The following is a 12472-nucleotide window of genomic DNA, read 5'->3' on the forward strand; positions in this document are numbered from 1 at the left end:
GACTTTGCATCGTGATCATAGATAGATAATCTATAAAGAGAGACGACTGCTCCCGACAAGTTGCTGCACATGTCCCGATGGTTTGTGTTTCTAAAATCCTCACAAAGCAGTTTGACAATTTACAATGCAGTTGCTTAACTGAAGAAAAAGTGTGTTTCCTTTCACCCAGTAGCATCACAGGAAGCATTTATCTTGAGAAGACATAAACACAGCACTAAGATTGAACTATACAAATTGCAGCTGAGATCAAAAGGAAGGAAAGATGGTTGAGGTCAGAACAAGGGTGCTGGAAGTCGAAGGGAGGAAAAGAAGGGGAAGGGGCCACATTCATTTTTAGGGTCAATCATTCCCATCCACTCAGGCATGAGGTAAAACCACAACTTGTGCTGGGATCCCACCAGCTGCAATAGAGTCAGCATGTTGATGTTCTGACAAAAAAGTACTTGGTAGTCACTACTACTTCATTATATGAGTACTTAATATTTATCAGCCGTAACAGCAGGGCTGGTATTTTGTGTGTGTTTGTGTATGTGTGTGTTTGTGTGTTGCCAAGGCAAAATTTTAATTGTCAAGTACTTTGGTATGTGTGTGCGTGTGTTTGTGTGTGTCTATGTGAGTGTCTATGGACAGACAGAACTTTACAGGTGTGTATGTGAGATCAAAATGAGCGCAGAGTTTTAAGATGGGAGTGGTATGACCTACTTATGGTAGTACATGAGTACTCTGAGTACTCTGAGTACTCTGAGTACTCATGGGTCAGAACGTCAACCTGTTGCCATACATCACAGGTGGTGGGATGCTGTGATCTTTACTGTATAATATAAGCAGTTATCTAAATTTGATCAGCCACTTTGAGAATGCACTGATGTGCTTGTTTTTCAACACGTGGAACCAGGAGACAACACAACCCATTCAGCTGACTGGTTTCGGTTGAGGACATATCTGTGGGAGTGTGGGTGTGACTGTGTGGTTTTTTTTTGTTTTGTTAGAATAAAAATATCCTCGATGTGTCCCTTTGACTTTCAGGTTTGGCCTGTGGGAATGACAGTTAATTAACAGGGTTGCCTCTATAAAAGTGTGTGTGTGCAGGTGCAGCTTAGGTGTGGACTGGGTGTCGCTGCATTCCTCTGTTGACAATGGACAGATGTGATGTGACAGATAAGACATCACTTCAAGTCAGAGATACTTTAAAAATCCACAAAAAAGTTGTATACTTACAATATTTAGGATCATTTTCTATGTTCATGGATGATTTTGTTTCACTGCAACTTCACCTTCATTGACTAGAGACGCTTAGATTTAGATTTTGTGTTCTTGGCTGCAAGATCATTTTGACAATGTCAATTTGAATGTCCACACTTAAATAATTCCTGTTTCTTTCATCTAGTATTTTTAGACATGAGATAAAGATGGGATTCACCTCCTGACTCAAGAAAATAAAGCCAACAGTCCTGGCAGCCGTCCTGCTGCACACGTTGAGCTGACAGTAATGACATAACTAGGGTTGCAAAGGGGCGGAAAATATCCGGTAAACTTTTCATGGGAAGTTAAGCTCGGGAATTTTGACACTTTTTTTGCAAATGTTAGCTTATAACAGGGAACTTAAATGTAGTTGAAAACAAGACTAGGCAAGCCTAGCTCAGCTGGAACCTGGATGTAGCTAGTTGGGAACATTGTCTGCCAGAAACGTAAACCTATGACTTTCTGTTGTTTTTGAACGTCTTTGTCATTACCTAGCATATTGATTACTTGTTACACTGAAGCCATGTTCATTTTAATACCAAGTTTATTTGTATACAGTAGGCTAACTTTTTACAGCAGTGAGAGTAGGATGTATGTATGTCCACACAAAAGTACACCATCACCTCGATTACTCGCGGCTGTTGGGGTCCATCAAAAAAAAGCGAGAGTTGGGCTACTTATCAAAAATAAAAGTAATTACCGCAAATTAAAGGCTGAGCAATAAAAATGTTATTCAAAACTCTATTTTAAAGATGTATGGAATGCAGCACACGCTGCGTTTCTTTGCAAAGGATGTAGCTAGCTATTGTAAACCAAATTGACAGAATTAATGGATTGTTTTATTTTTCTCTCAACCCGACATGATCAAATGCGTCAAATGAAAGTCCGAAGTCCTCTTGTCCGAGAAAGCACGCTGTATCCATTCTTGATTGACAACGCAGACAGGTGACTGTATTTATAGTCCGCAGGAACAAAATTGTCTTGCTGGCAAGTGGCTAACGTTAGCAATTCTAGATCTTGCAGCATGATCTTGGTTAAAACAACCAAGATCATGGTTGATCATGGTCGATGACATCAACATCGCTTTCTCTTCCGCTGAGCCACAGGAGACATTTAACACCTGTGAACTACTTCCCATTTACTGACGTTTATGTGTAAAACCTTTGCACTTTACATCTATTTCCTCTAAAGTAAAAATATATTCAGAAACCACCAATACTCATCTCCAACATACTGTCACATAGAGGAAACTGCTGAGGTCAGATTTTCATATTTAAGTCCATCGTTCCTGCAGGTTTTGATAAGTTTTCACTGACCGGGTTCTATCCTGAGATCCACATAGAGACGGTAGAGTTCTACTCACAAAAGGATTAAGTCAAAAATGTCATTTTAAAAATTTGTATTAGAAATGTTTGCATGCATGTCTGCTTATGACAAAACAAAATGTTTATATTTATGTCTGTATATGACAAGCTAAATACAGTTAGTATAAATTACCCCAAAGTTTCCAGTTTATTCCCATTAATTCCCATGGAAAGTTTCCAACTTTGAATATTCCCGGACTTTTGCAACCCTAGACATAACACATGTTTATCTGCACAGACACACAATGTTTCAGTTAACAGCCGCGCTGTGACTGTAACTGACAAAAGATAAATATAGGACAAGTATCTGTGAAACCAGTGCACGATCCAGGAATGTCCTCTCCGCACACACACACACACACACACACAGGAACAACATTAATGAGATGCTTTCATGTTATGGGTGGAGTGTAGTGCTACAGCTGTGTACAGCTGTAGTGCTTCAGTCAGACACACACCCAAACACAACGCAGGGCACAACGGGTTCGACAGGAGATAGCAGAGGTTCAGGTGGTGAACACACGCCAACACCCATGATGAAGATGCTCCTCAGCTTTGTGCTCCTCTCCCTCCTCTTCCCTCCAGGTACGTATACATTCACCTCAGACTGGCTACAGGTCAAAGGTCAGAGGCAATCATACAGCAGCAGGGTGAGGGTGGTACTCAGGACTTTAAAAATTAAACTTAGAGGTCGGCGATGTGTGTGTAAATCTTTCTCAGGGTTACAAAAAAAAAGTCTGGTGAAAAGTAAGAGATTAAAACCACCCATATCCCTCGATCCTTAAAAAGGTTTGTTGTGGTTGTGAGTTTGTGCTTTAGGGTCATAAGTAGGAATTTGTGTTTTGTCATTAAAACTAAAGGATTCTTGACTGTTTCAGGCCTTTTGTTGACACTGAAAGACTAAACTAAATTACAACCCTGTCATATGTTTTCTTATTGTAAATTGAGATTCATTTTTGCTGAGATTTATTTAGAGTAGGAGGGAAAACCCTGTCTTACGCTCCTAATGGCTGTGCTGCTAAAGGGGAGGCTGCATACTTCTGTGTATATTTTTGCTCTGCCTGAACTTAAATAAACTGGTATCACTGGTTTAGGCACGTCTTCAATTGTGTACTTTAATTGTGTTTGTATCGTTTGTTTCAGTGGTTCTGCAGCAGGTTAATGCTGTCAGACTGGAAATGTAACATAACGCGGTTCAGAAAGATGAAGAATACGTTTTAAAGTGTTTGTCGTCTTGTGGATTATTCTCATCGGAATAAATGAGTAATCTGTGAAATGAATCCCAGTGTGGTGCAAACATTAGATGTGCATGAGTTTCTCAGGGTTCCCACATGTTCATGATTCTATACCAAGAAGAGATTTGTGCACATAACTGAGAACGTCTTTGTGACCTGCAGAAGATTTTCCTATATTATTTGAACAATATTATTCACTCCAGTTCCACTAACAGTCCCATTAAGAGTTAAAGTCATATTGTGTGTATAGTGGCAAGACCAAAAACACTGCTACTACTGAGTCAATATATCACTCGTGCATTGCTCCACCATCCCGGATTCAAACAAGTGCGTCAAGCTGTGTCTGTAGAAAGTCATAGTTCAGTGACTCATTCAATAACATCACATGTCCTGGTTGTTTCTAACAAGAAGAGCTACACTGTAACAGAGGAGGTATTTTCCTGTTCTTTTGCACCTGATCATCAGTAACCAACCATATTTTAAAACATAACTTAATGAATAAATTGCTAATGTGATCAACTTTCAGACACAGTCACATTATTGTCTTCCCTGATTTAGGCTTTTTAACACGACCCCTTGTTTTCAACTGGGCCTTTATCAGCGGGTTGTAAACGTGTTGTCGTCTTGTGGACTTCATCTTGTCTCTCTCTTTATCTGTATCCATGTTTTTTGTTGTCCCACCTGCAGCTTTGGCCCTGAAGTGCTACGTGTGCACTGCTTCTACCACCAACGAACAATGCAACCAGAACACTCAGGACTGTCAGTCACCGCAGGACACGTGCGTGACGCTTGTCGGCATTTTAGGTAACTGTGACTCAGAAACACAAACAAGCAGAGAACATAAGACCTGCAGCCTTTCAGCATTCTGTCAGTTTCTCTAACGCTTCTTGGTAGTAAGTAAAAGGTTTGGTTGAATAATAAAATTAGAAACACTTTAAACCTTCATCCTGCTTTCTGTGTTTGTGTGTGTGTGTGTGTGTGTTGTTCAGATGGAGACAAAGCCATAGTGAAGCAGTGTGCCAGTTCGGCCAATTGCACAGCAGCTGCCGCGTCCGCCTCAATCGATGAAGACGGAAACGGATTCACCGTCAACTGCTGCAACAGCATCGATTTGTGTAACCTTAGCGGCGCCGAGTCCGTCCGCGTGCACACGACACTTCTGCTTCTCACTGTAGTTGTGATACGACTGTTGTCACTGTGACGTACCAACTCTGTGTAGAAGCGGAGGAGGCTCTAAGTTACTCTGTTGCTCTGTATAGGACATTGCTGGGATAAATGTCTCTGAACAGAATGTATCTATACAGGCTGTAATATTATATTACTTAAAAACTGTTTATCTTTCTAATTCTATTGAAGACTGTGCTGTAAACACACAAAGCTCCTATTAATACACCTGTATATACATGATTGACATATTAACCTGTTCATCCCTCTTAATATACAGTCTATGGTCCATCCTGTGGCTGTACTGCACATCATGAGAAGGCTAAATGTGGCTGTAGATTCAAAAGATCCATGGTACATATTGTGTTTAGTAACTTTGAGACTCACTAAGGTACTATGGTAATATATTCAGAGCGTGATCGAGAACTCACACAACACACACACAAGTCTGGTCCAATGAAAAGCTGTGTATTTTATGGATCTTGTGTATGTGTGTGTGGCAAAATTGGACCCATACTCTAAACTCAACAGGATATCTGCCATTTTGAATTTATTGGTAAATATTTTGGTGAAAACTTTGCATGTCTGATAAGATTATTGACCTGAACTAAGCCTCGAGTTTGGGATTTTGTCCAGCGCCATATTCATAAACCTTTTGCAGCAAATATAGACGCCCTCTTCTGGTCATTCAAGAGAATACAGGTTTCAGGCTCTCCCTTATTAACCCTTCACCAGATGACACAATCCTGGGCCAAAGCAGTCTCATAAAGTCTAATTTTGGGCTTAATTATTTTTTTCAATATTATAGTAGTACTTAAATGAAATGTCATTTTATGTCAGGGATTGTTTTCCCTCCTTTTTTGAAAGGATCAAAATGGACTACAACATGGAACCTCCCTTCACACACCAACATTAACCAACTAACTAATTTCTAGAAATAAAGAATGTGAAAGGATTGAAAACATAATAAATCTATCTTGGATAAGAATGTGGACAGACTGATTTCCATTTCATCATTATTTTATTTCATTGTTTTTTCCTCCTATTTGACAAGATGGCTGATTGAGCCCAGCAGACAAAATAAAAACCAGTGTTTACTAGTACGAGTTCTGTACAATTCACCAGTGATACACGCCAGTATAGTTTACAATATACCAACATGAGCAGATTTACGCAACAACATAAAATAGATTGTGTTTTTTCTTTTTTTTAAATTTTTAACCCTATAACACCCACATATTTGATAGTTTCATTGCTGGCTAAACATTGAATCAAATCTGGGTGTAAAGAAGGGCCAGAAAATTAGCTGTTTGCTGTGCAAATATGCTCTTCTCCATACCAGTATACCATGCTACACTAGTACAGTCCCCAGTATATTTCATATAGCAGTATGTCATATTCCATGTGGGGTTAGTATTAACAAAGAGACGTGGGATCTGCTGTATTTTCAGTTCAGTGTTTTGTGTCTGCGAGACGAGTTCCACTCATGTGGCTCCACATTTCATGTGTGTTTATTTCCCTGGGGACTGTTGTTTGGGAGGGACATTATTAAAGTGTTACACCTGACAGAAACTGGGACTCAAAGCACAAAGCACAAAGGTTCCAGGTGTGAGGTTTGTTTGCAGAAAAGTTCCTGGTGGAAACGGGGCTGTTAAAGGTGTGACACCAGGTGAAGACGAAACACATCTGAAAGTATCCAGTCACTCAGACCGACTCCTCAAAATCCACATATTGTTTGTTTTTTCTTTCCATGCTGGGATTGAATATCTGCTTGTATTCCAAGTCCTAAACTGTTTTCAGTGTCGAGGAAGAAGACTGTGACCGCAGAAAACAACACAAAGTCATGGAGGCAGCCGATAAAAAGAGCAGACCAAACTGAGTGCGAGTAGGGAGTTTGATTCTTCACATTTGGAGTCTTAAAAATCTGCTCAGATATGAGCTGAGGAAGACTGAGGGAGCGGAGCAGTGAGGATGGAAAGTGAATGAAATAGAGGGAGAGAGGAGGATAAGTGGCTTCTTTCTTCAGGGAGTAGACTGGCGCTGCACCGTCCTCAGCTTTTAACCGACTCTTCCTGCCTCTCCCTCTGTCTCCTCCTCAGCAATTTCTGAGTCTATAAATAAAAGCTGGTGAGACAGAGGGAAGACGGGAGTGGAGGAGCGAAGAGAGAGGAGGGTGTGAGGCTGTAGCTCCTGACCAAACCGAGACTGTCTCTTTACTGGGAGTTTTCCTGTTGGAGCGTCCATCGGAAAAAAGCACCGTGCACAACCAGAGCTGAACAGAAAGTTGATGAGCATCCATGGAGATGTGGAGGTATTTCTTTAACTGAGCTGGAGGTTCACATCCACGGGTCAGAACACGTGACGTCATCATGGCTGCTGGCTGATGTCTGAAGCCTATTCCCACGCAGATACAGTGCCGACCAGAGGCAGTCCGATCTGATGGCTCTGCTTATTGTTGGATTCCACAAAGACTGATCTATCTAAGTCAAAACTTTTCCATTAAATACTGTGTTAGTTAGTTTAACGTGATCATACATGTGTATATCCGTCCTTCAACAGGAGATCAACAGCGGCACTGTTCACCTCCCTCTGACTGTGTCCTACGAGGGAATCTCTCTCAGGGGATTCAGGTTTTGGGTTCATCTGCAGGATGTGGTTTATTCCCTACGACAGTTTGGTGAGTTAATAACTCAACAGATATTTTGTTATATGATGATCAAGTGAAAGTTGATTAAAAAAAATACTGATTGGGTTCAGGGTTATTTTGTATTTTTCATTGTAATAGAAACTAGTTATGTTTGAGGAATGACTTTTACAGAATATTTTGAAAATGATACATTTTTAAATATAGACCTTGTTGATCTTCATAATCAGGAAACTGATCTGAATCCTCTGTTGCTGCTTCTTTGTGTTTATTAAGGCTTCACTGAGGAAAACATTGATGAAATTAAAGAAACTCTGATGGGATCCAACCTCTACCTGTTAGTGCTGACTGCACTCATCACAGCTCTGCAAGTAAGATTATATTACACCTAGTAAAACACCACACCACACATATTGGAATCCACCTGAAACAAAGTCTCATGTATTATTTCATAGTTCACAGTTTTGTGAGTGTCATGAGGGAACGTGGCAACTGAAGCATTGTAAAATCAAAAGCATGTTGTTTTACTGTGTTTGTGTTCTTCTTCAGCTCATCTGTGAATTCCTGGCTCTTAAAAATGACATCAGCTCTTGGAGAAAAAAGAAGAACATGGTGGGAATGTCCAGAAAGTCAGGTGAGAACATTTTCACATTATTCAAGCTTGACCTTTTAAATAAGTTTGCATCCTTTAAGGCTTCATTGAGTCAATGTAGGAGGGATTACCAGCAGTAATAAGCATCATTACAGTTTTGGTTGTAATGATCTAAAACAGTAAAGTCGTTTTCGACCTAAATCACCTGGTCCCTGTAGTCCCAGCAACTTCTTCAAGGAACTAAAGGTTTCCTGCAGACTAATGTTCATCTACGTTTCCACTTCGATCTAAAGACCAGGGGAGATAAGACAAATCAGCCTGCTGATGTGTTAGCAACCTACAGCTACATCAAGCAGTTCAACTCTGGTGCACCAGGTGGCGGTGTAAATGAGCGATGTTAATCGAGCGACACTAAAACAGAGAACATAGAGAGAACTTGAAATCATGTTGTCTTTGATCAGAAAAGAAGCAAGGACCTAAGGAAACTAAATTAACTGGTTGAAATAAAACCCTTAATTTAAGACCCAGGTCCCTGCAAAGGTTCCTGGTTCCTGGGGAAAGTTCTCACATTGGAAACACAACTTAAGACATCACCTGAGAAATGTTGAAACAGTTAGTGTCTCTCTCTCCCCACTCTGTGTTTGCAGTTCTGTGGCGTAGTCTCAGTACTTTGCTGATTTTCCTCCATCTGCTGGAGGAGACCAGTCTGCTGGTGCTGCTCCCTGTCGGACTGGGGGCCTGTGTGGAGGTATTTAGGTTTTTATCTGTCACCTCCAACAAAACAAGTGTGATGTAAAGATCAAGACACTAAGCGTGTGTTTTCTCACCAGGTGTGGAAGGTATTTAAAGTGTTTAAGTTCCAGTTGCTGTGGAAAAGCTCCAACCTGCACGTGAGTATGTTGTTGTCACCGATTTGTGTTCAAACTTATTTAATAGTTCAAATGAAGTGGCAGAGCTGTTGTGGTTTAAACAACTTTAAAAGTCTCTTATAAAATAGCTTAGTCCAGCCTCCTGGCTCCAGCCCTGTTATTCTATTCATTTCTTTATTTCTAACACTTCCTCTTCTCTCACTGTGCAGTTAAATAAACTGGATGAAGAAGAGAGAAAGACACTGGAGTATGACACACAGGTATCAGTATGTTTCTGTCTCGTCTGTCAGAGCTCTGTTTCTATTTGGGCCTCCATCTTTGTTTAATTGGAATGTTTTATCTGGTTCTCTCTGCAGGCGTCCAGATACTTGTCCTACTTGGTTTATCCTTTGTGTATCAGTGGAGCTATTTTCTCTCTGGCCTACTTACGCCAAAAGAAGTGAGCTGATCACCATTATTCTGCTTTTCCGCATAATTCAAATGCCGTCTTAGTGCAGTGCCAGCAAATATCCAGGTCCCGCGAAAACATTTCAGTTCAAGCATCTGCTTTTATCCAGTCAGATTCAAATCAGACCTGTGAACTAAGATGTTTTTAGTGATTATTGTGTAGCATTACTACCAAATGTACTGTATATTGAAAGCTGGTAGATATACTATCTGTTTTACTGATTGTTAAACAACATTAAATTGTATTGTATGTTGACAGTTATTATTCCTGGTTGATCAACAGCCTGGTGACCGGTGAGTCTTTTTTACCAGTTAAAACAGCCTCATCTATATGACTCAGTAATATATAGTAATATATATAATGATGACTTAATTGAATTAGTGTCAGCTGATACCTTTACTTTTATATTCACATCGCTTATCTCCTCACAGGAGTTTACGCCTTTGGCTTCCTGTCTATGGCCCCTCAGCTCTTCATTAACCACAAGGTCTGTTCTGCAAACCTCATCTGAGACATGAAAACCATAAGTGTATTCATTACCTATAATAACCTGATGATCGTGCTGAGTGACACTGAACTCTATCCTCTTTTTTTTATGGCTCTGTCTTGTGTTTCTTGTTGTCTGGTTGTCAGTTGAAGTCTGTGAGTCACCTGCAGGGGACGGTGTTGATGTACAGAGTGAGTACAAACACTTTCTGGCTCCATGTGCACCCAGCACTTCTTACTTTACTTTAAAATAGTCCCAGTTTGCAAGTTATTTAATCTCCTGTGTTTTGCACTGAGTTTTAGTTTCACTTGTTTCCTGCTGTCAGACAAAATAAGCTTTTTAACTATAATGGCCCTCAGCAGAGTACATTCCTCCGACAAGGCAAAATAGACCCTGAAATTTCATTCAAGCTGCACCAAATTACACACACTCATAGATATTAGTCCTCTAAACATGTCTGGTATTTTTCATCAAGATCCATGAATTATTCTTTGTGAAAATCTGGATTCTGATCCGGATTCACACCAATATTGAATGGGTTCCTCTCTGACCCATGCTGCATAATTTAAACAAGTCCTGTGTAAATCCGTCTGTTAGTTTTTGTGTAATCCTGCTAACTAACAGATAAACACAGATGGAAACATCCCCTTGATGAAGGTAATTAGCTCTGTGACAAGTTTTACCCTCAAGAGAGACTTTGCTTCATAATGAGGATCATTATTCTCTTTCTCCTTCCGCCCTTCTCTTCACCAGGGAGTGAACACGCTGATCTCAGATCTGTGCTCCTGCGCCTCCTTTTTCTCCTCCTCCGGATCCTTCTCCTCCTCTCATCAACTCTCCTGCTTCAGAGATGAGCTGCTGTTCCTCCTCTACCTCTACCAGCGAAGGTATAACATGTAAACCATACTGTATATAAAGATGGACGACATTAGGGTTCCCCAAAAGTGAAGCCAAAGCGTCTCGATCGTCCCCCTGGTGGCTGCTACAGTATAGGTCATAAAGCCCATATTAGCAGATGGGACATGGGTCGAACTAAAAAGTCAAATAAAACTTTCTGTAAGATGATTTCTGTCATTTTAGAAGCATTTATAACACACAAGTGTTTATTTTCCCCATAAGTTTGGTTTTAATTAGTTTTTTGACGCTATAAAAACAGAGTGAAACGCCGTGATTGACAGCTGAGACTGACTCGTGATTGGTGGAGCTTGTGTATTGGCGGGACCTCGCTACAGCAGCTCCATCCCCCGATAGCTACTGCGCAGACTCTGGCTCCAAATGCACAAGATGGCAACGTTCATTTCCAGCATATTTTGGCTTCATTTCTGGAAGTGGCCACTAGTCTGTCCATCTTTCAGTCTATGGTCTCTCACTACAATGAGTATTGTTTGCTTTTGTTATTGTGTTGCTAAGATAAGTGCTCTCATCTCATGTTTCCACCAGGCTTTACGCCGCCAAGGCCAGAAGACGAGACTCCGGGAGCCACAGCAAGAAAGTAAAAACTCAGTGAGGAGGCGAGAAAAGAAATATTTCCTGAAGTGAATGTGGTGAAACTCATCTATGAAAAACAAAAAAGGGAAGATGTGAAACAGAGACTAACCTTCGTCAGATCCGAGGCGTGGTGGTTCTGCGTCTGGATCCTTAACCGCTGTACACTCACAGTGCTGCTGCTTTCTGCTTGACATTCATGATTCCTCTGTTACTGATGCGGGGATCGACAGTGATTCATTCATCTATAGGTTCTCTCTGCTGCACATGCGATGCTTTATTCTGCTCTATATGCACATGTGGGTGTTTCCCGACACATTGTGAAGGACGGAGCTTCCCACAGCACAGATAGTTTGATTCATCAGTTCCCATCTGCTTTAACTAGACTCGATTAGATTAGACTGAGTCCCGCTCTTTTGCATCACTGATTTTTATATGGCTGTCTCAAAAGCTTGAATCATGATTTTCTCCTTAACTTTAAGAGGCTCCAAAGAAAAAACAAAATTATTTGACATATTTTTTGTATCGATTTATATGTTGAATATATTCTGTATGCTTGATCCAACGTTTAACTGAAGCTGGGATCGCTTTTAATAATGGCATAAAATGCCCAATAAAATGTGAAAGCATTTCATTTAAGCTACATGAAGCTATAATCTTGTATCACATCATTTTATGGATGCACCATTACATCAAATGTAAGTTATTCTGCACAACTACATCAGCTCAGAGCAGCATTTTTAGGTTCTTTGGAAACTTTGTTATCCTGAGTAAAATTCACAACTTTAAACACATCAGCAATGAGAAGCAATTTTCTTTTGATTATCCATTTGGGGGAAATAAATCAAATTCTTGTGTTATATTTTTGGTAATTGACGACCCACATTAGGTTCCTCCACATCCTGAAGTTGTATTTACATCAAGGTGCATGGAAGTGCAGTC

General features: G+C 40.4%; 2 protein-coding genes across 2 annotated transcripts; both read left to right on the plus strand.

The window, feature by feature from the left end:
- Positions 1–3081: 3081 nt before the first annotated feature.
- Positions 3082–5329, plus strand: LOC117777084 (prostate stem cell antigen-like). Its single transcript, XM_034611605.1, has 3 exons — positions 3082–3191; positions 4529–4651; positions 4837–5329. Exons 1-3 carry the CDS (start codon positions 3140–3142, stop codon positions 5040–5042), a joined length of 381 nt encoding a protein of 126 aa, XP_034467496.1. The 5' UTR covers positions 3082–3139; the 3' UTR covers positions 5043–5329.
- A 2183-nt stretch (positions 5330–7512) lies between these two features.
- Positions 7513–11596, plus strand: LOC117777080 (cleft lip and palate transmembrane protein 1-like protein). The gene is made up of 12 exons (XM_034611598.1): positions 7513–7682; positions 7926–8020; positions 8199–8283; positions 8889–8989; positions 9072–9131; positions 9320–9370; positions 9467–9549; positions 9817–9851; positions 9990–10045; positions 10192–10236; positions 10799–10932; positions 11486–11596. The coding sequence occupies exons 1-12, from the start codon at positions 7541–7543 to the stop codon at positions 11550–11552; spliced, it is 954 nt and encodes a 317-aa protein (XP_034467489.1). The 5' UTR covers positions 7513–7540; the 3' UTR covers positions 11553–11596.
- Positions 11597–12472: the final 876 nt, after the last annotated feature.

Source organism: Hippoglossus hippoglossus, chromosome 16 (assembly GCF_009819705.1).
Source record: "Hippoglossus hippoglossus isolate fHipHip1 chromosome 16, fHipHip1.pri, whole genome shotgun sequence".
NCBI lineage: Eukaryota > Metazoa > Chordata > Actinopteri > Pleuronectiformes > Pleuronectidae > Hippoglossus > Hippoglossus hippoglossus.

Coding starts and splice junctions, on each gene's coding strand:
- LOC117777084 (XM_034611605.1), top strand. CDS start 3,140: ATGATGAAGATGCTCCTCAGCTTTGTGCTCCTCTCCCTCCTCTTCCCT. Junction 3,192..4,528: donor CTCCCTCCTCTTCCCTCCAG/GTACGTATACAT, acceptor TCCCACCTGCAG/CTTTGGCCCTGAAGTGCTAC. Junction 4,652..4,836: donor TGTCGGCATTTTAGGTAACT/GTGACTCAGAAA, acceptor GTTCAGATGGAG/ACAAAGCCATAGTGAAGCAG.
- LOC117777080 (XM_034611598.1), top strand. CDS start 7,541: ATGTGTATATCCGTCCTTCAACAGGAGATCAACAGCGGCACTGTTCAC. Junction 9,132..9,319: donor GGAAAAGCTCCAACCTGCAC/GTGAGTATGTTG, acceptor CTCACTGTGCAG/TTAAATAAACTGGATGAAGA. Junction 9,550..9,816: donor GCCTACTTACGCCAAAAGAA/GTGAGCTGATCA, acceptor GTATGTTGACAG/TTATTATTCCTGGTTGATCA.